Source organism: Carcharhinus amblyrhynchos, chromosome 8, assembly GCF_965287045.1.
Source record: "Carcharhinus amblyrhynchos chromosome 8, sCarAmb.v2.hapA, whole genome shotgun sequence".
In the NCBI taxonomy this organism is placed as follows: Eukaryota; Metazoa; Chordata; class Chondrichthyes; order Carcharhiniformes; family Carcharhinidae; genus Carcharhinus; species Carcharhinus amblyrhynchos.
The window spans coordinates 96,286,656-96,306,246 of NC_137331.1; the positions used below are offsets into that span (position 1 = coordinate 96,286,656).

General features: G+C 42.0%; 1 protein-coding gene across 3 annotated transcripts in view; it reads left to right on the forward strand.

The window, feature by feature from the left end:
• Positions 1-19,209, forward strand: part of map3k22 (mitogen-activated protein kinase kinase kinase 22) — a 116,487-nt gene extending 97,278 nt beyond the window's left edge. For 2 of the 3 annotated variants that reach the window (XM_080194540.1, XM_080194541.1), the window contains exons 13-17: positions 1,134-1,285; positions 3,032-3,163; positions 11,487-11,616; positions 17,066-17,243; positions 18,289-19,209. In XM_080194540.1, the coding sequence (XP_080050666.1) occupies positions 1,134-1,285; positions 3,032-3,163; positions 11,487-11,616; positions 17,066-17,243; positions 18,289-18,517 (821 nt within the window). In that variant the 3' untranslated portion in view covers positions 18,518-19,209. The remainder of the gene's footprint in view (positions 1-1,133; positions 1,286-3,031; positions 3,164-11,486; positions 11,617-17,065; positions 17,244-18,288) is intronic. The other variant, XM_080194543.1, reaches the window with a different exon arrangement.
• Positions 19,210-19,591: the final 382 nt, after the last annotated feature.

The window sequence follows — 19,591 nt, forward strand, 5'->3', positions numbered from 1 at the left end:
GCAGACGGAAAAGTGTGAGGTGATTCACTTTGGTAAGAATAACAGGAGTACAGAATATAGGGCTAATGGAAGGACTCTTAGTAGTGTTGACGAGCAGAGAGATCTCGGGGTACATGTGCATAGCTCCCTGAAAGTTGGCACCCAGGTTGATAAGGTTGTTAAGAAGGCGCATGGTGTGTTAGTTTTTATTGGTAGAGGGATTGAATTTCGGGGCCGTGAGGTCATGTTACAACTGTACAAAACTCTGGTGCGGCCGCACTTGGAGTATTGCATACAGTTCTGGTTGCCGGATTATAAGAAAGATGTGGAGGCATTGGAAAGGGTGCAGAGGAGATTTACCAGGATGTTGCCTGGTATGGTGAGAAGGTCTTATGAGGAAAGGCTGAGGGACTTGAGGTTATTTTCATTGGAGAGAAGAAGGTTATGAGGTGACCTAATTGAGGCATACAAGATGATCAGAGGATTGGATAGGGTGGACAGTGAGAGCCTTTTTCCTCAGATGGTGATGGCTAACACAAGGGGACACAGCTTTAAATTAAGGGGTGGTAATTATAGGACGGATGTCAGAGGTAGGTTCTTTACTCAGAGGATAGTAAGGTCGTGGAATGCCCTGCCTGCAGCAGTTGTGGACTCGCCAACTTTAAGGGCGTTCAAATGGTCAGTGGATAGGCATATGGTTAACATTGGAATAGTTTAGGTTAGAGGGTCATTAGATTGGTTCCACTGGTCAGCGCAACATCGAGAGCTGAAGGGCCTGTACTGCGCTGTAATGTTCTATGTTCTATGAAAACTACAGAGTTGAATTTTGCAGCAGCTGATGTCAATTTGACTTGTTTGTTTTATATTATGTTGGGTAACATGTGCATTCAAACTTGATATCTTCTGCTCCACACGAATGTAATGTTATGAAGCGTATCACATTGGGGATTAAGTTACTAGAGAGTGTATATTGTCTTTCTGGAGGAAGAATACTTAAGGAATTGCGAAAGTATATGGGTGAGGTTGTTGCCTTAAAAGGCACAAGCATAATAACCTTTTCCTGTGTTAATCATTTTTATTTTCTTTGAAGTTTAAACAAAAAATCAGTTTGTAAGGTGTGCACAGGAACTGCATTTAACTGTTCTTTTTTCCAGTAGCACCCCGAGCTCCCATTAATTGGAGACTGGGCAAGTTCCTTGGACGAGGAGCATTTGGAGAAGTTTACCTGTGCTATGATGCGGACACAGGGAGAGAACTGGCAGTCAAACAAGTGGCTTTTGACGCAGATAGCCAAGAGACAAGCAAGGTTGGTGACATTGATCCAAAAAGTAAGAAATCATGAAAATCATAGAAACCCTACAGTGCAGAAAGAGGCCATTCGGCCCATTGAGTCTGCACCAGCCATGATCCCACCCAAACCCTACCCCCATATCCCTGCATAAATACCCGCTAATCCTTCTAACCTACACTAATGGAGTCAAACTGACCTTTTAGAGAGGATGGAAGGCGATGGACCAGGCAAAGTAGGCCAAGTGGCCTCCCTCAGTGTTCTAAGATTTTATAAACATTGAACAATGAGGATACTGCTCCATTGCCTTCCATCCTCCTCCAAAAGGTCAGTTTGACTCCATTAGTGGCATTCTCACTACTGAGTCTAAGTTGAAAATTCAAGTTTCAGTGCAAGCCTCAAGCACATGGACAAGACTGGCATACTCATTCTGACTAGCATATTAGTAACATAAAGCAGAAGTAAACCATTTGATCTCTTGAGCCTGCATGCACCACCACCATTCTATGAGATCAAGGCTCCTCTGCAATTAAACTCTTTGGATGGGATTTTACATCGCTTCCTTGAGTGAGAGTGGAAAATCCCGCCTGAGGTCAATAGACATTTCCATTGTCTGCCATTCACCTGCTCTGATCCTGTGGTAGGCAGGATGGTAGAATTCTGGTGTTTATATTTCCCTTTGTCCTATATGCCTTAACATCTATGCTTAACAGAAAAATATCAATTTTAGATTAAAAATTAATAGTTCACCTAGCTCAACTATTATTTTTGGAAGATTTTCTTAGTGTAGAAGTATTTCTCACCTTCAGTCCTGAAAGGCCTGATTTGTATTTGGTTATTTTTGGACCCATCTATGATATTTTATTGATCTTTGTACTTGGAAATTAAGTATGTTTGGACAGCACGTCTTTAAAGTCAAATACAAAACCACTTCTCTGTCCTGCATACCACATTTTCCTTTGTGTCATAATCCAAAATCTAAAGGCAGGTCGGAAACCACTAAGGGGAAATTTTTACAACCAAAAACCTCTCAGCCAATTGCAAAAGCAAATTACTGCTAGAAATCGGAGAGAAAGAATAGAAAATGCTAGAAGTACTTAGAAACACAGACAGCACCTATGGAGGGAAAAACAGAGTTAATACTTCAGATCAGTGACCTTCCATCGCAAATGGACAAAGTTACACATGGAATCCCTACAATGCAAAAGGAGGCCATTCAGCCCATGTCTGCACTGACCTTCCGAAAGAGCACTCTGTCTGGGTGCACTCCTGTGCCCTATCCCCATAACTCCGCGCATTGATCATGGCCTATCTATCTAACCTACACATCTTTGGACACTAAGGGGGTAACTTAACATGGCTAATTCACCTAGTCTGCACATCTTTGGACTGTTGGAGCATCCTGAGGAAACCCATGCAGACAGGGGGAGAATGTGCAAACTCCACACAGTCACCCAAGGCAGGAATTGAACCTAAGTCCCTGGCACTGTGAGGCAGCAGTGCCAACCATTGTGCTGCTGTATCACGCTTGATTTTAACAGATTATAATTAAGTAGGAACTGGTAGGTTCTGAAAAGTAGGAGTGGAGCAAAGATCAAAAGGGACGGCCTGTTATAGGGTGGAAAATGCAAGTGACTAATTAAAAAATAGGATGATGGTGCAAGTGAAAAAAAGAAAAATGGTGTAAAATATTGTAACTGTTAAGGAAGAAAATCTTGTTCTTTTAAATTTGACGTATTTGTTGTTGTTGCATACTTTTTGTAGGAAGTCAGTGCTTTGGAATGTGAAATTCAGTTACTCAAGAACCTTCACCACGACAGAATAGTGCAGTATTATGGGTCGCTACGAGATACAATGGGAAGAAGATTGTCCATCTTTGTAGAATATATGCCAGGAGTGAGTATTATGCATTAATTAATTTACTTAATTAATTTACTATTACATGCCCACATTTAATTTTTTTTCTACTCCCCAGCAGTGGTGCTGACTCTATTTGGAAAATTGTTTCATGGACATTAGCTCCACTAGTTCATTCAAACTCCCATCTATCAACACTGACAGTCAGTAGGATGGTATCCCTTACATGAAAATTTCAACCTAATTTTTGCATTCTGTTGTGCGCAATGCGTTCAGTTATGATTTGACATTAAAAGTTTTGATTCAAAAATAATTTGATATCAATTTTAATAATGTGCTCAAAGATATTGAGCGCATGCAATGATATCCTGCACACTCAATGCTATTCAGCACACAAAGCTATCTAATGCGTTTAGCAACCTGCATTGAAAAACATAAGGAAATTAATGACTTAGATAATATGTGAATTCATTAAGTTTCTCATTCAGTCCAAAAAATTATTCCTCTAAAAGTACATGCCTGAGAGCACTACCTAATCTCCATTAGTTCTGGATTCATTTTAGTCTGGGGGTCTATAATTTCCAGCACCCATCCCAGGTTCAGGCTCTAAACCCTTTCTCCCTTCCCCCATTTCAGTGTATAATCCCTTGCCTCCCTGCCTAAATGCAGTGTCAGGGTCTAAACTCTGTCCAACACTGTGACCACCACCCCCCCACCCCCGCCCCGGTCTCAGAGTTTAAATTCCTCCCCCCCCCACCAACTCATTCCGTCCCGTCTCCAAACTCTCCTCTCTCTCTCTCCTGTTTCCAAATTTTTCCCCTTCCCCACCACCTCTCTCCCTCCAGTCTCTTGGTTTTGGAACCTGCTGAATCCCAGGTCTTGCAGTTCTACAAGCTGGCCGAAGCTACTGGACCCACTGAAGCCACCCTGTTACAGGCTCCCCCATCTCCCCTCATCCCTCTTGACCATAAAATGATCAAAGATGAACTTTCACTAAGATGAGGGCATCCAAAATCCAGGAAAGCAACAAACAGGCTTACCCAAACCGAAAATTCCTTCAAAGAACAAAGAACAACACAGCACGGGAAACAGGCCCTTTGGCCCAACGAGCCGGCGCCGCCATCTTCACAATGTGTTTTTCCTACTCCACCCTTGACCCATGTCTATGCTTATGGTACCCCCATTGGAAACCAGATTAAGGGGAGAATAATTTAGGGACAATTTGTTACACCAATCAGCCTAAGAGCATATCTTTGGGGTGTGGGAGGAAACTGGAGCACCCGGAGGAAACCCACGCAACCACAGGGAGAATGCACAAATTCCCACAGACACTGGCCCAAATCTATGTATCTGCACAGCAAACAATGATAGTCACTGAGCTGTTGTGGTGCCCATCTGCTGGTCCAGTTTTAAGCATACACAAACGACCCGAAGTACTAGGCCGCTCTCAAAACATCCAAGAGTAGCCCACGCACGACCCACCGTGTGCATGCCCCTCATTAGACAACAAGGTGGACTGACGCACCTGCGGAGTAAAGGAGACAAAACATCAACACGTAGCATTAGATTTCCAGGAATGTCCCGAGGCTCTGATCCTTATTTAAAACCGTCTCCTATAACCCTCCATCCCTGTTTCGCTCATGTGCCTATCTAAGTAAACCTTAAACAAGTCCAGCGTGCCTGCCTCCACTACCTTACTTGGTTGCGCATTCCATACCCCCACGATCCTCTGTGTGAAAAACCTCCCTCTAGTATCCAAATTATACCTCTCCCCCCTCACCCTAAGCTCGTGGCCCCTTGTGATATTTGTCTCCAATCTAGGAAAAAGCCTGCCACTGTTTACCGTATCTATACCCTTCATTATTTTATACACCTCAATCAGATCCCCCCTTAATCTCCGTCTTTCTAAGAAAAAGAGCCCCAGTTCACCCAATCTTTCCTCATAACCCAGTCCTTCCATACCAGACAGCATCCTGGTAAACCTCCTCTGCACTCTCTCCAGGCTCTCCACGTCCTTCCGGTAGTAAGGTGACCAGAACTGGTCACAGTACTCCAAATGTGGTCTAAGCAATGTTCTGTACAACTGTAGCATTAGACGCCAGCTCTTGTACTCTATACCCCTTCCTATAAAGGCTAGCATACCATAAGCTTTCTTTGCAACCTTCTCCACCTGTGTTGCCACCTTCAGAGACTTGTGCATTTGCACTTCCAGGTCCCCCTGCATTTATATACTCTTAATAGGTCTACCCTTTATCATGTAACTCCTCTGTACATTATTCCTTCCAAAATGCATCACCTCGCATTTATCAGGATTAAATTCCATCTGCCATTTATCTGCCCAATATACCAGCCTATCTATATCCTGCTGTGTCACCTGACACTCCTCCTCACTATCCGCCAATCCTGCCATCTTTGTGTCATCTGCAAACTTGCCGATCACACCACGTACGCCCTCTTCCAAGTCATTTATATATATTACGAATAGAAGAGGTCCCAGTACTGAGCCCTGCGGCACACCACTGGTGACAGACGTCCAGCTAGAAAAGGACACTTCCACTACTACTCTCTGTTTCCTGTTGCCTAGCCAGTTTTCAATCCATCTAGATAGCTGTCCCTGTATCCCATGAGCCTTAACCTTTTCTACCAACCTACCGTAAGGGACTTTGTCAAACACCTTATGGAAATCCATATAGACGACATCAACGGCTCGTCCTTCGTCAACTGTTTTTGTTTCCTCCTCAAAAACTTCTACCAGATTCGTAAGGCAGGACCTCCCCTTAACAAAGCCATGCTACATATCCTTAATCAGATCGCAATGCCCCAAATGCGTATACATCCTATCCCTAAGAATTTTTTCCAACAACTTTCCTACCACTGACGCCATGTTCACAGCCACGCGGAAATCTTAAAGAGACTGTCCTATGCAGTTTGTGGGAGAAATTCCATCTAATGATAAATGTTATGAAATGCCAGTGCGATTACCAAATAGGAAATCCCATTGTGGTACTTGAGTTAGGATTACCCACAGTAAAAGCTAACATCCCTTAAGGAGGAGCACTCGGCTCAAGATCAACAAGAATCTGAATAATCCAGATTTGCTTTGTAACACAAACCAATTATCTACGTACAGCCTATGTGATCAATGAGTATTTTCCAGTTGATCATTCTTCGTATCTACAATTTGCAGAAAGAAAATCTCAGATGGATGTAATTATAGTTTGGGACTTCATTAGTGGCTGCTCCTGCCTTTCCTTCTTGGATTGTTAATTTCTTTTATTTGGTTCAGTTGAGGTTATGTTGTATTGGTGTTAGGGTGGGAGAACTGCTGTGTGCAGTTCTCCCATCCTAACATGTCATAATTCCATTTCTTTTTAAGACATTTACAACCAGAACTTCCTACTTCCTACATCGCCCACATTGCTTCAACTAAATTGGCAGGCGGTCATACAATTGCATTAATGATAAAGTCACTGATTTTTTTGCAGCATACAAAGCACTTGTTTTTTAAATTCTTAGATGTTGCTGTTGCTACACAGCTAAAGAAGGTAATGATTGAAAGATTAAGATTAGCATGTTGGTGGAAATGGTAAATAAGAATCTGGAAAATAATAGTGAAAAACAAAAATGGATTATCCATATGGCACAATGGTTAGCACTGCTGCCTCACAGCACCAGGGACTCCGGTTCCATTCCTGGCTTGGGTGACTGTCTGTGTGGAGGTTGCATGATCTCCCTATGTCTTCATGGGTTTTCTCTGAGTGCTCCGGTTTCCTCCCACAGTCCAAAAATGTGCGAGTCAGGTTGATTAGCCATGCTAAATTGCACCTTAGTATCAGGGGATTAGCACGTAATTAGATGGGGATTAGCAGGTAATTATGGGGTTAGGACCTGGGTGGGATTATGGGCAGTGCAGATCCAATGGGCTGAGTGGCCTCCTTCTGCACCGTAAGGATTCTATGATTCTGTGATCTAAGTGACATTGATCAGTGGTCTCAACTGATCTCAGCCACGGTTCTACTGTAAGATTGGATTAAGTATTCTTTTAAGATAGGTAATAATGGACTAGTCAATGGCAAAATGACCTTCAACAAGGCAAAACTTTATCAAAGGTTTTTACAGTGAACCTAATAGTGTAAAAAGTGGAAATTCGTGTCAAGTGAAGTGATTGCTAAGGTGCCAATTTGTGGGGACTTCAAAAGTGGAGGAACCAGGAATCACTGAGAAAGCAGCTTATGGATTTCTGCATTTAACTTGTTTGCAGATACCAGGAGTTGCTGCTGCAGTTTCATTGTGGTAATGGCAGGGAACATTGACAGATTTGCTGTCATTAATTACAATCGCAAAATCAGGTCAACATCCTTTTTCCTTTCCTGTTTACCATTCACTGGTACACTGTTGAAAGGCTCATCAGTTCATATATCAGGTGGGAACTGCATTGGCGTAACACTCAAGTTACTGAATCACAGTTATATATTTATTACTTATCATATTTTCTTGTGTTTTATTAATACAAGCAGGCCAGCATTTGGTGTCCATCACTAATTTCCCTTGAGAAAGTAGTGGTGAGCTGCTGTCTTAAACTGCTGAAGCCCATGTGGTTTAGGTACAGCCACAGTACAGTTTGGGAGGGAGTTCCTGGATTTTGACCCAGTGACAATGAAGGAAAGCAGATACATTTCAAAGTTAGGATGGTGTGCAGCTTGGAGGGGAACTTGTGAGTGGTGGTTTTTCCCTTCTCTTTATGAGAGGGGTGCACACGTCATTGGATGTGAGAAAGACGTGGAGAAGCATAGTAGTTAACAACAGCAGAAGTTTGAAATAATATAGAACCTTTAACATTTTAAAACCTCCCAAAGTACTTCACCGGAGTGTTCAGCCAAACATTAAGACAAGTGACCAAATGCTCACACAAGGAAGTAGTTTTTAAGTAGTATCAAAGGAAGTTGAAAAATGTTACGACGCTAGTTGATGTTTTAACTGGATAGGAAAATCTCAGAATGGAGCTCTGGTTCAAAAGACTAACTTTTATTTTTTTTATATAACATGGAGGAATAGAATCACTGGACCACTAATTAGCTTTAACTAAAATAAAATATCATTTATTAAACATTAGATTATCCTCCTTTACTCCCTCTTTACCTTAACAATTACACACAGGTTTTAGGATTAACACAGACTACAAAGTACATTTTAAATGATCTCATTAACACACAAAGTTCCTTTTAAGCACACAAGAAGACTCTGGTCAAACACACACTTCACTCTGAAGCCAAGTTAGTGTCTGTGGATTTTTCCTCAGAATCCCCCCAGATGAATGTCACATGAGAGTTTCCAAACTTGACTCCCAAAAACATACTTTAAAATCTTATAATAGCAATGCTTTCCTGAAGCAGTTTACATTCGGAAGTTCAGACCAGGTTTTCCAAATGACATTTTAAAATAACATTTCCATTCCATTTTTAATAGAGAATCCAGTCCAGGTGTTTATACCAACCTTTTTAGGATATCTTTAGCTTGACTGCTGTACAAAATGTTCACAATTACTTTAACTCTCAAATCCCAGACTACATTAAAATTACATCAAACATTTCATTTACCTCTGAAGTCTGTTATCCCACTTTAAATCTAGCTACTTCAATTATTTCTGAGAACACTTTGTTTATTCTTCCTTGAATTCTTCTGAACAATGCCTTGGTCTCTGTTATCTTAACTTCAGTCATCTTAGATGTTCTTTCTGTACTAATTCCCATTTTACCTGGACTGTAACTTGTTCCATATGAAGTGAGCATCTTTGCAACTTTCTTGTCCTGTCTGGCTTCTCCTCGCAGAGTTTAGAGAGGTTCACTCCTCGGTGTTCGGTCTCCAACTGCCATCAAATTAGCTAAACAAAATGTAAATGCTTCTGTATGTTACAAGATCCTGGTTGCTAAGCAACCATTATTGATTTATTTGTCCAGCATAATTCTAACTATAGATTTTAACCTTACAGGCACAGAAACATTAAATAAAACCGACGTAAAACTATACCTTATTTCCAGTGTTTACCAATACAGATATAGATCCCATTAAACTACCTTTGCTTTCCTAACAAGAGTGAAAAAGATTTGGGGAGAAATTCTAGAGCTTACATCCTAGATGGCTTCAGGTGTAGCAACAGTGGCTGATCAGAGAGAGTGGGGGTTGTCCAAGCATCCTGAGTTGGAAGAGTGCAGAGTTCTCGAGAGCTTTAAAGCTGGAGGAGATTAGGAGGTAGGCGGATGAAGCCATGAAAAATCTTGAACACCAGGATGAGAATTTTTTAACATAGGCATTATTGGGGAAACCATTGTAGGTCACTGAGTAAAGGAATGGTTGGTGATTGAGATTTTAAAAGAGTTAGGATATCAGCAGCAGAGTTGTGGATGAGCTCAATTTGATGGAGATTGGAGCATGGGAGGCTGGTAATGAAAACAGTGAAATAAGCAAACCTGGGGCAGTAGAAGCATGAATGAGGGTTTCAGCAGCAGATGGGCCAAATATAACAAAATATCAATTACCAGTATAATCATGTTTTCCATGTTTTGTAAGTGAGCTAACTGCTCATTTGCTTGAGTGAATTGTTAGGTGTTATGAGATTTATGAAGAGAAATATATACTTGATGTTCAGTAAAATATGTTCAATGATGTATGATGTGCATTGATCCAGTGATCAATGGAAGTGTCCCCATTTTGTGATAAGTTGCGTTATCTACGATGCTACTTCTGAAGAATTTTTGGTAGCTACTGTTTGCTGAATGGAAATTCAAACTTGCTTTTGCCAGGCTTCTAATAACTAACTGAGGACTATCTCCCACTCTCCTTGTCCTCCCTCCCACCAGAAGACGTAAGCCCAGAGATTACCTCACTCTTTGGCTCCAAGCTGGAGATTGTAGATGAGTCTATCCAACGCTGCTCTTATTAATCTGATAGCTGAGCTGCACAGCTCTACCATACACCAGGTACTGCTAACAAACCAGCAAGACTTACTAATGGAACTTGGAGGTGGAGGGCTGTCACTAAGCTCCAGGTAGCCTCACCACTCACGTCCTTAATATAAGAAGGGTGCTCACAACTGGACAAGTAGCAAGAAGCTACTGTGCTAGTAAGTTGGAAGGTTTCAGACAATTAAACTCCAATAATATCTTTGTGTACATTCAGGGGTTGAATCTTAGAATGCTGACTGCTTGCACCTAAGCCCCCTGGACACAGCTAAGGGACTTGTGCGTACTGAGGTGCAACCATGTTACGAAAGTAGAAACTTTTGCTTAGTGGGTTTAATTGATTCTTAGAGGATGGCACGGTGGCAAGCACTGCTGCTTCACAGTGCCGTAGACCTGGGTTCAATTCCCGGCTTGGGTCACTGTCTGTGCGGAGTCTGCACATTCTCCCTGCATCTGTGGGTTTCCTCTGGGTGCTGGTTTCCTCCCACAGTCCAAAAGATGTGCTGGTTGGCCATGCTAAATTCTCCTTCAGTGTACCTGAACAGGTACCAGAGTGTGACGACTAGGGGATTTTCATTGTAACTTCATTGTGGTGTTAATGAAAGCCTACTTGTGACACTAATAAACAAACCTTTTTGTCATCTGATAGGGCCCACTTGCACTTTTCTGGAAGCTGATGCACTTCATCTCACTTGATCTTCAAATGTGATGCTGAAGCTCACTAAGACTGAGAGGATTTTCACAGTAACTTCATTGTGGTGTTAATATAAACCTACATGTGACTAATAAATAAACTTCAAATATTTCTGCTCTTGTCGGGCATCCATCCAACTGACTTCATCCCGAATATAAAAATAAATTCCTCTTGCAATTTTATTGATCCACTGTTATCTTCCTGCACAACAATAAAGTTTAAATGCCTTTAATGGACAGGAAACCAGGAACAACATTTTTTTGATGTCACAAGTGTTATAAATTGGATTATTTAGCACGTGCCATGGGTTAGGGGTTGGGGTCACAAATAATAATTTTTCCTGATTTTTCACCCCACCTCCTGCCCTCCTTTCCTGAATACAGAGGTAATACAACAGAGATACCTTGTCCAAGAGGTCATTCCTCATGTGTTAAGAGAGTATCTGTAGGCTATTCAAAGGCAATGTAACAGCTAGCCACATTGTGTTTAGTTAACATTGCGACACTGCAAGGATCATTGGTTAACAGTTAGCAATGAGAAATCCTGACTGAATTTTTTGTTTTACTCTTCATCAGCGCAAAATATGGTGACCCCAACCATGATGCTCTGATTGAGGTTCAGCTTACCAACCCGCCGTTGCAATAACCTATAAATTATGGGAAGAATTATGCTTTTTTTCCATTTTAATTATTAACTTTGTTTCAACCAGGGTTCCGTTAAAGACCAATTGAAAGCTTATGGTGCACTCACTGAGAATGTGACGCGGAAGTACACCAGACAGATCCTAGAAGGAGTTTCCTATCTACACAGCAATATGATTGTACACAGAGATATAAAAGGTATTTCGTCACTGCCTTTTCCGTTTCATACAGTAGTTTTTTTTCTCCTTTAGTAGACTACAGACACCAATAAATTTGCCATTCCCATCGTCTGTTGCTTTGGAATAAGTAAAGGACCTGACTTTAGTCATTCTAGTCAAGTTGACAAGAACCATAACAAAATGTTTCTCTGCCACTACTAGTTCCATCTGATCCATTTCTAGTTCACTTGGTGTAGAAGCATTTCATTGCCAATGACAGCACAATATTAGTAGTGTTGAAGCTGCTTAATGCAAAATGATTTGTAGGTCTTTGGCCTTGTCGTTATACTGCTTTAACATGCAGACAATTATCTTTGTCCCCAAGGTGAATGACACCAGTTGAGAGTAGGCTTTGATAGTGTTATAGTTGTAGTTGTGCTGTGTTTATGGTACTGGATTAGCAACTCAGAGCTGTGAATTCTTCAGCAGTAATATGTGTGCAGATTCTGTGTGAATTGGATGATGCAAGAATCAAGGAATCCTAGTAAATTTTCAGTGGAACTTAGGGGAAGAACACCACTAGCTGAAGCTGAACCAGCAAAAAGGAAAATGGTTGTAGTATTGGAATCTGATGATCTCAGTGTCAGGACATCATGACTTCCTTAGAACAATGTCCAGACATCTTTATCTGATTCATCAATGACTTTCCTCCATCATAAGGTCAGAATAGGAATGTTCACTGATAATTGCAGTGTTCAGTGCCAATTGCACCTCCTCAGATAATGAAGCAGTCTGTCTGACATGCAACAAGACCTGAACAACATTCAGGATTGGATTGGTATGTGGCAAGTTGCATTCATGCCACACAAGTGCCAGGCAATGGTCATCACCATCAAAAGAGAATCTGACCATCCTCATGACACTCAATGCCACTACATCAAAAATCATCAGAAATTTAGTTGGACTGTACACATAAATACTGTGGTTACAACGGCAGATTAGATGGATGATATACGACAATGAGTGACTTATGTGACTCTGCAAAGCCTTTCCGCCATCTACAAGACATCACTCAGGACTGGAATGAGTGCAACTCCAGCAACACTCAAGATGTGCAACGTCACCTCGGACAAAGCAGCATGCTTGACTGGCACACTATCCACCATATTAAAAATTCACTGCCTCTATCTCTGATTCATCATGGCTGCATTGTGTACCATCTACATGATACCGTCACCAAGCAGCAACTCACCAAGACTTTGACTGAACCTTCCAAATCCAAGAAATGCCTTTGCCAGCCACATTTGCAGTTTTACTCCAGAGTCAGAAGATTGTGGATCCAGATTACAATTCTGAGATTTGAGCACAAAATCTCAGTTGATATGCAGGACTGAAGGAGTGCTGTCTTACCAGGTATTGACTTTGGATAAGTTGACAAACCAAGGATACATCTACACTCTCAAGGGATGTAAAAGATCCCACCTATTGAAGTATTCAACTAACAGAGGAGTTCTCCCTGGTGTCTTGTTGAATGTTTATATGACTCATCAAACCACATCATTATATTGCTCACCATGCAGTTTATCTTTTCCTACATTACAACAGTGACTACCCTTCTAAAGTATTTAATTGGCTATGAGACCTATTATAAAGGCGCTATGTAACTTTGAGTTCCTTTTTTTACTTCATCCACTCATGAGTACTACAACATGTCTTCACTTTTACCTCGATATGTAGATATTGTTTGACTTGAACATAACTCCTAAATTACGTAGGAACGTGTAAAATAGATGGCATGGAAACAGGCTGTTCAGCCCATCCAGTCCACACTGATTTTTATGTTCCACACAAACCTTCCATCTTTCCTTATCTGAAGCTTCCACCAGAACTATCTATTCTTCTCTCCTCAAATGCTTGTCTAGCTTCCACTTAATAGTATTTATGATGTAGATTTCAACCACCATCTGTGGTAGTAATGCGTTCCAGTCTTACTACTCTGCTGATCTCGGAAAATAGCATGCGGGGCTAAAAATAGGTTTTGTGCCTGGCGCCAAAAGGTTTGCAATCATCCCAGTCCCCTTCTAACGGCCCAAGCTATTTAAATATTCATAGGCCATTCGATGCCAGATTTTCCAAGCTCTTGGGACCTTTCGACCAACAAGAGTCACTTCTGGTTTTCTCGAGCAGAGACCACTCCTCCAAACCCACCATGGAGGTCTTGGGGGCACCGCCACTCGCTGATTGAAGGTGGCATTCACCCCTCCTCCCTACCCAAATTGGACCTGACATTCACACACACAACCACCTCCCCCCCCCCCCACCAAAGCCCCAACTCTCTCCTCCAGCAGTCTGTGCTGGCATCCACCGCCCCTTTGCGTCAACATCAGACCCCTTCCCCCAAACCTTCACCCACACAGTCATTACTGGCACCCCCCCCGACTCCCTTCCCCCAAACAGCCATGTTGGTATTTTTCTTTTTGTTCACTGTAGTTGTTATATACTCTAACATTCTTCAGACATTCCAGTTGAACTTGATTGCAATAAAAATTCTCTTAATACATGTGGAACGGGTACCTGGAATTTGATGAATTTAAACAACTGTTTTTTGATTTGGTTTGATTTATTGTCCCATGTATTAGTATACAGTGAAAAATATTGTTTCTTGCGCACTATTCAGACAAAGCATACTGTATGTAGAGGAGAGGAGAGGTTGCAGAAGTGTTACAGTCACAGCTAGGGTGTAGAGAAATGTTAAATTCAAAAGAAGCTTCAAGTCGGACATGCAAATTGCACACAATGTTTGTATTTAAAATGATAACGATTGGGTTCTCCCTTTAGTGAACTGTGCCAAAATGTTTTGAGTTCAAACCTAGACATGATTTCCATCAGTGAAGTAGCTTGTTTTTGTTCCATTCATTCTGGGGATGTGGGTGTCACTGGCAAGGCCTGCATTCATTGTTCACCCAAGTAACCCTTGAGAAGATGTTAGTGAGCCCTTCCCTTTGAACTGCTGCAGTTTGTATAGTTGGAGCAATCAATTTGGTCTGCCCTTTCAATGGACAATAAAAAAGCCAACCAAATTTTAAATCCTCATGTACCATTACAAAGCGCACCAACAATGTGCATTTATATAGTTCCTAAAGCACTGTCAGCACAGCATAATCAGAATGACATGTACTTTATTAAAACTCGAGTCATTTGGAAATTTGCCTACAAGTGACTCACTATTTAAACAAAACCTTTGTAACTTCAAGCTGATTGACAGGAAGTCTTTGGTTCTGCTATGTGCTCAGCTACTGTGAACAGCACTCAAAACTCATTCACTTGCAAGTCACTTTCATCAGGATGCACTCAGTTAAATTGATAAAACACATGCTGAAATATGCCTGTGCCACACACTTTCTCCTAATCTCCTTCCTGTCCGCCGATGCCGTTGTGTTCCACCCTATTTTTAAGGTGTTAGCGTCCTTACTGATAACGTCTCAATTCCATAAAATTGGATCACATTGTGGGGTAATTATTTTACTTTTTCCATTCTGCAGAAAGCCTTGCTATTGGGCGGGGCCAGGAAAGGGAAGGGGAAAAATTCTTGAGTCATGAACAATGACCTAGCTCCTTGGTTTTTCAAATTTCAGATTGCTCACCAATTCAGTGTTCCTATTTGTAGTCTTGAAGAAACCCAATTGGCACATGAGTTACAGCATCTCTGCCAGATGTTCCCCTGTCTGTCTCCACACATCCCACCAGGTTTCTTATGGTTGTTTTCAGAGGCATGTCGTCAGCATGGGGCTCTGCGTGAACCTCGTCTCTAACATCCCTCTGGCTGTCAGGGATTTATCTCAGCTGTCACATCCTCCCTCAGTTGCAAGGGCATGCCTGTGATGTGATTACCAGATTTTGATCATGAGCTAAATCACATTGACTTGGCTGTGCTGGTGGAGCGTGCGGGGCATTTTGGTGCAAGTTCAGCCAGGGCTTCGGTTGAGGATGAAATATTCATGAGGTAGCACTTGAGAAAAATGTTTGTGAGGCCGTGTGTAGCTGATATATCTGCACGGTGTGTAATGCCACTATATAAATGCAAGCTAACCTTCATTGTTTTATTAATGTTCTTAGCCCCATAAGAGCTGATTTGCTAAGATTACTAATCACAATAGAGAGGAATCATATAGACCTTAAGTCCCAGATTTTGATGCTAAATTGGCTGATTTTAACTCGGGCAGCCATCGAGTCAGTACACTTAACTTCAATGCAGTGGGGTGAGAATAAACTGTGGGCAGGATCTCCCCTGCCCCCCATCTCCCCAGCAGCAGGAGGCAGCAAGATCTCACCGTTGTCAATGGGATTTCCTGTTGAACACACCCCTCACCATTGGAAGACCTGTGACGGGGGTGCACTGACAGCAGGACCATAAGATCCCGCCAATGTAAACACCAGCACAATTTTGGAAAGTGGTTCCAGCTATGGTTGGTACTTTATTGTTTATTTAATGGATCCTAAGTTACCTATGCTGGTGGGTGAAACTTTGGAAAGGAAGTTTGTAGGACGATAGTGAAAATTGATTCATAAACTGTGTTGACATTAGGCTCCAGTGGCAATAGTAACAGCTTGCAGAGCTTGTATAATTATTTCCTAGTGCTATGGCTGGATACTCGGTGTTCAATACTATCCAGGATAACACAGATCTCTTAATCTGCACTCCTTCCACACACCAGTCAGGTAATGTTGCATCATGACCGCAGTGTGTATTATGTACAAGATGCTCTTCAGCGACTTGCCAAGGCTTCTTTGACAGCACCTTCCAAGGCAGTAGCCATCACATCCCAGCAGACAAGGGATAGCAAGTGCATAGGAGTATCTTCATCTTCGTTGGGTCATAATCCTGGAACTCTCAACCTAACAATACACTTCACCAATGGACTCAATAGCAGCAATGTGTACTATCTATAAGATGCACTGCAGCAATTCACCAAAGATCCTTAAACAGCATCGTCCAAACCCACAACCAGTTCCACCTAGAAGGACAAGGGCAGCAGATAAATTGGAACACCACTACCTCCAAGTTCCCCTCCAAGCCACTCACCATCCTGACTTGGAAATATATTGCTGTTTCTTCACAGTCACTGGTCAAAATCCTCCCTAATGACATTGTAGGTCAACCCAAGACAGATTCAAGAAGGCAACTCACCACCACTTCTCAAGGGCAACTAGGCATGGACAATAAATGCTGGCCAGCCAGTGACACCCATGTCCCATGAATGAATAAAAAAAAAGACGGAAGTATTTCAAAATGGTATTTCACCACTACTTTCTCTAGGGCAATCAAGGATGAGCAAGAAATGTGCAACCCCGTATCATAGACTAAACAAATACTGGCTGTCAACTTTATTTGAATATGGCTTTAACTGTATTGGAAAGTTATCACTAGATATTGCAGCTGTAGTTTCAAAGAGTGTTTTACTCACCTCATAATGATTTTAACTCCACAGGTGCCAATATTTTGAGAGACTCTGTCGGCAATGTCAAACTGGGTGATTTTGGAGCCAGCAAACGTTTGCAGACAATTTGTATGTCAGGGACAGGGATTAAATCAGTCACTGGAACACCTTATTGGATGAGCCCCGAGGTTATCAGCGGTGAAGGATACGGCAGGAAAGCAGACGTCTGGTAAGGATTGGACTGGGAACAATGTGAAGGGAGGAATAATTAGGGGCTGTGAGTTATGTAATATTTTCATCAAAACATCTGGGTGTTTAAGGGTAACTGTCAACATTAGCACAGAAACATTATTCATAATAATGAAGGATTGAACGTCAAAAGCCTGTTTTGTGAGTACCCTCCAAAACAGTGGTACTCCTTTCTACAACTGATACTCATTGAGTTCATTCTCATACAGAGTGGGTGAAATTTTTCTGCATGTTAATGGGACCGCACCCAAGTAAAGCCAGCTCCATAAAGAGAATAAAGCGTGTCATTGCTACATTGTCTTGCTCTCTGACCCATTGGGGTAATAGGAGTTCGAACTTTGATGGGCTAAATAACCTGAATATGTTCTATTTTGTCTGATTCTGTCTCTTTGACAATGAGAATATGGCCAGTAATCTCCGATCATAGAATCCCTACAGAGCAGAAAGAGGCCATCTGGCCCATCGAGTCTGCACCGATTACAGTCCCACCCAGGCTCTCCCCCCATATCCACACACATTTACCCACTAATCCCTCTAACCTATGCATCTCAGGACACTAAGGGGCAATTGTAGCATGACCAATCAACCTAACCCGCACATCTTTAGAGTATGGGAGGAAACCGGAGCACCCAGAGGAAACCCATGCACACATGAGGAGTTTGTGCAATCTCCACACAGACAGTGACCCAAGCTGGGAATTGAACCCAGGTCCCTGGAGCTGTGAAGCAGCAGTACTAACCACTGTGCTCCTGTGCCACCCAAGCATGCAGCTTGGGATTCTCCAGTCCCACTACTGTGAACGGAGATTTGGCTTGGTGACAAATTCTCCGTTTTCGCTGGCAACAGAGCAGTTTATGCAGAACTGGAGAATTTCAGTCCATATGTCAATGTAGAGTCATGCTACAAAGAAAATGAAACAATGACTCTGTGCTGATTCTAAAGAAACCAAGTGTATCACAGTGCTGTTATTTTAAGCTTAATGTGCGTGTAAACATTTTGACACGGTTTTCTTTCCACTTACAAAGGAGTGTAGGGTGCACCATTGTGGAAATGCTAACTGAGAAGCCTCCTTGGGCAGAGTTCGAAGCCATGGCTGCCATTTTCAAAATTGCCACCCAGCCAACAAAACCCCAGCTTCCAGATAGTGTGTCAAACTCATGCCGGAGCTTCCTGAAGCAAATATTTGTGGAAGAGAAACGGAGACCATCTGCAGATGAACTCCTGAGACACGCTTTTGTTCAGTATAACCTCTAGTCACTTGTTCTTTGGAGTTGTGGAGGTTTGTTACAGCACCGCGTAAGACTTTGAAATGACTCAGAACTCATATACAGCTCCTTCCAAAGACATAATATTTTAGCCTTGTGTACATAGATATATGTATATTGTTTGTAAAGAAAAAGCACACAAAACATAAATCAATGCATTTGCACGCACTATTTTTCCCTCATTCTCATATCTGTGAGCAGTCCGTGCAGGATCTGGAGCTGAACCAGTCACAAGGTAGGAAAATTGGAAAAATCCGTTAAATCTTCATATTTTGCATTTCTAACAGTTTTTGCAAAACAAGACTTTTCCTGAGATGCATCAACACATTGCCTGTGACAATTGAATGATGTCACGGTGTGACTGACAGATTATATACTGAAAGGAAGCCTGTTGTCAGAATATACCTGGATTTTCTCTCCATTCTGCATTTCCTTGTCCGGGCAAACAAGGGAAAGATGAGCCAGAGTTTTGGTTCCAGGAGCAAGATTAACTGATTTACCAAAACATGGCAGCCTCCGAGAACTGATCAACTCTGTTATGAGTCTTTCCTCGTCTTCTGTTCTATTCAATTACTGTTGGGCTGTACATAATAATGACATTTAAATATAACTTTGTTTACCTGAGAGCTATGTTGAATTTTGTAAAAAAAAATAATAATCCTTTCGCTGGATGGAATTAAAGAATCCTTGAAATGCACGCTGAAATCTTGTTAAGATCTGAGGGAAATAAGGGCGGAGAAATTGTTGGGAGATGGGAGTGGTGCCAAAGGCCTGGATATTCAAATGTTGCAACCCTGTTTAAAAAGAAACAAAGGGATAAATCCAGCAGCTACAGGCCAGCCAGTCGAACATCATGGTAGAGGAACATTGTGAAACAGTGAACGTGAATTTCATTTTCCGAAGTGGCGCGATGAAGGCCTGGCACCCTTTTAGAACGTGTGAAAGGAGGCCATTCAGTCCATTGAGTCTGCACAGTCTCTCTGTCAGAGCTTCCCTCCCAGGCTCTCTTCCTGTAACCCCACCTGTATACCCCACTGATCCCTCTAACCCACACATCTTGGGA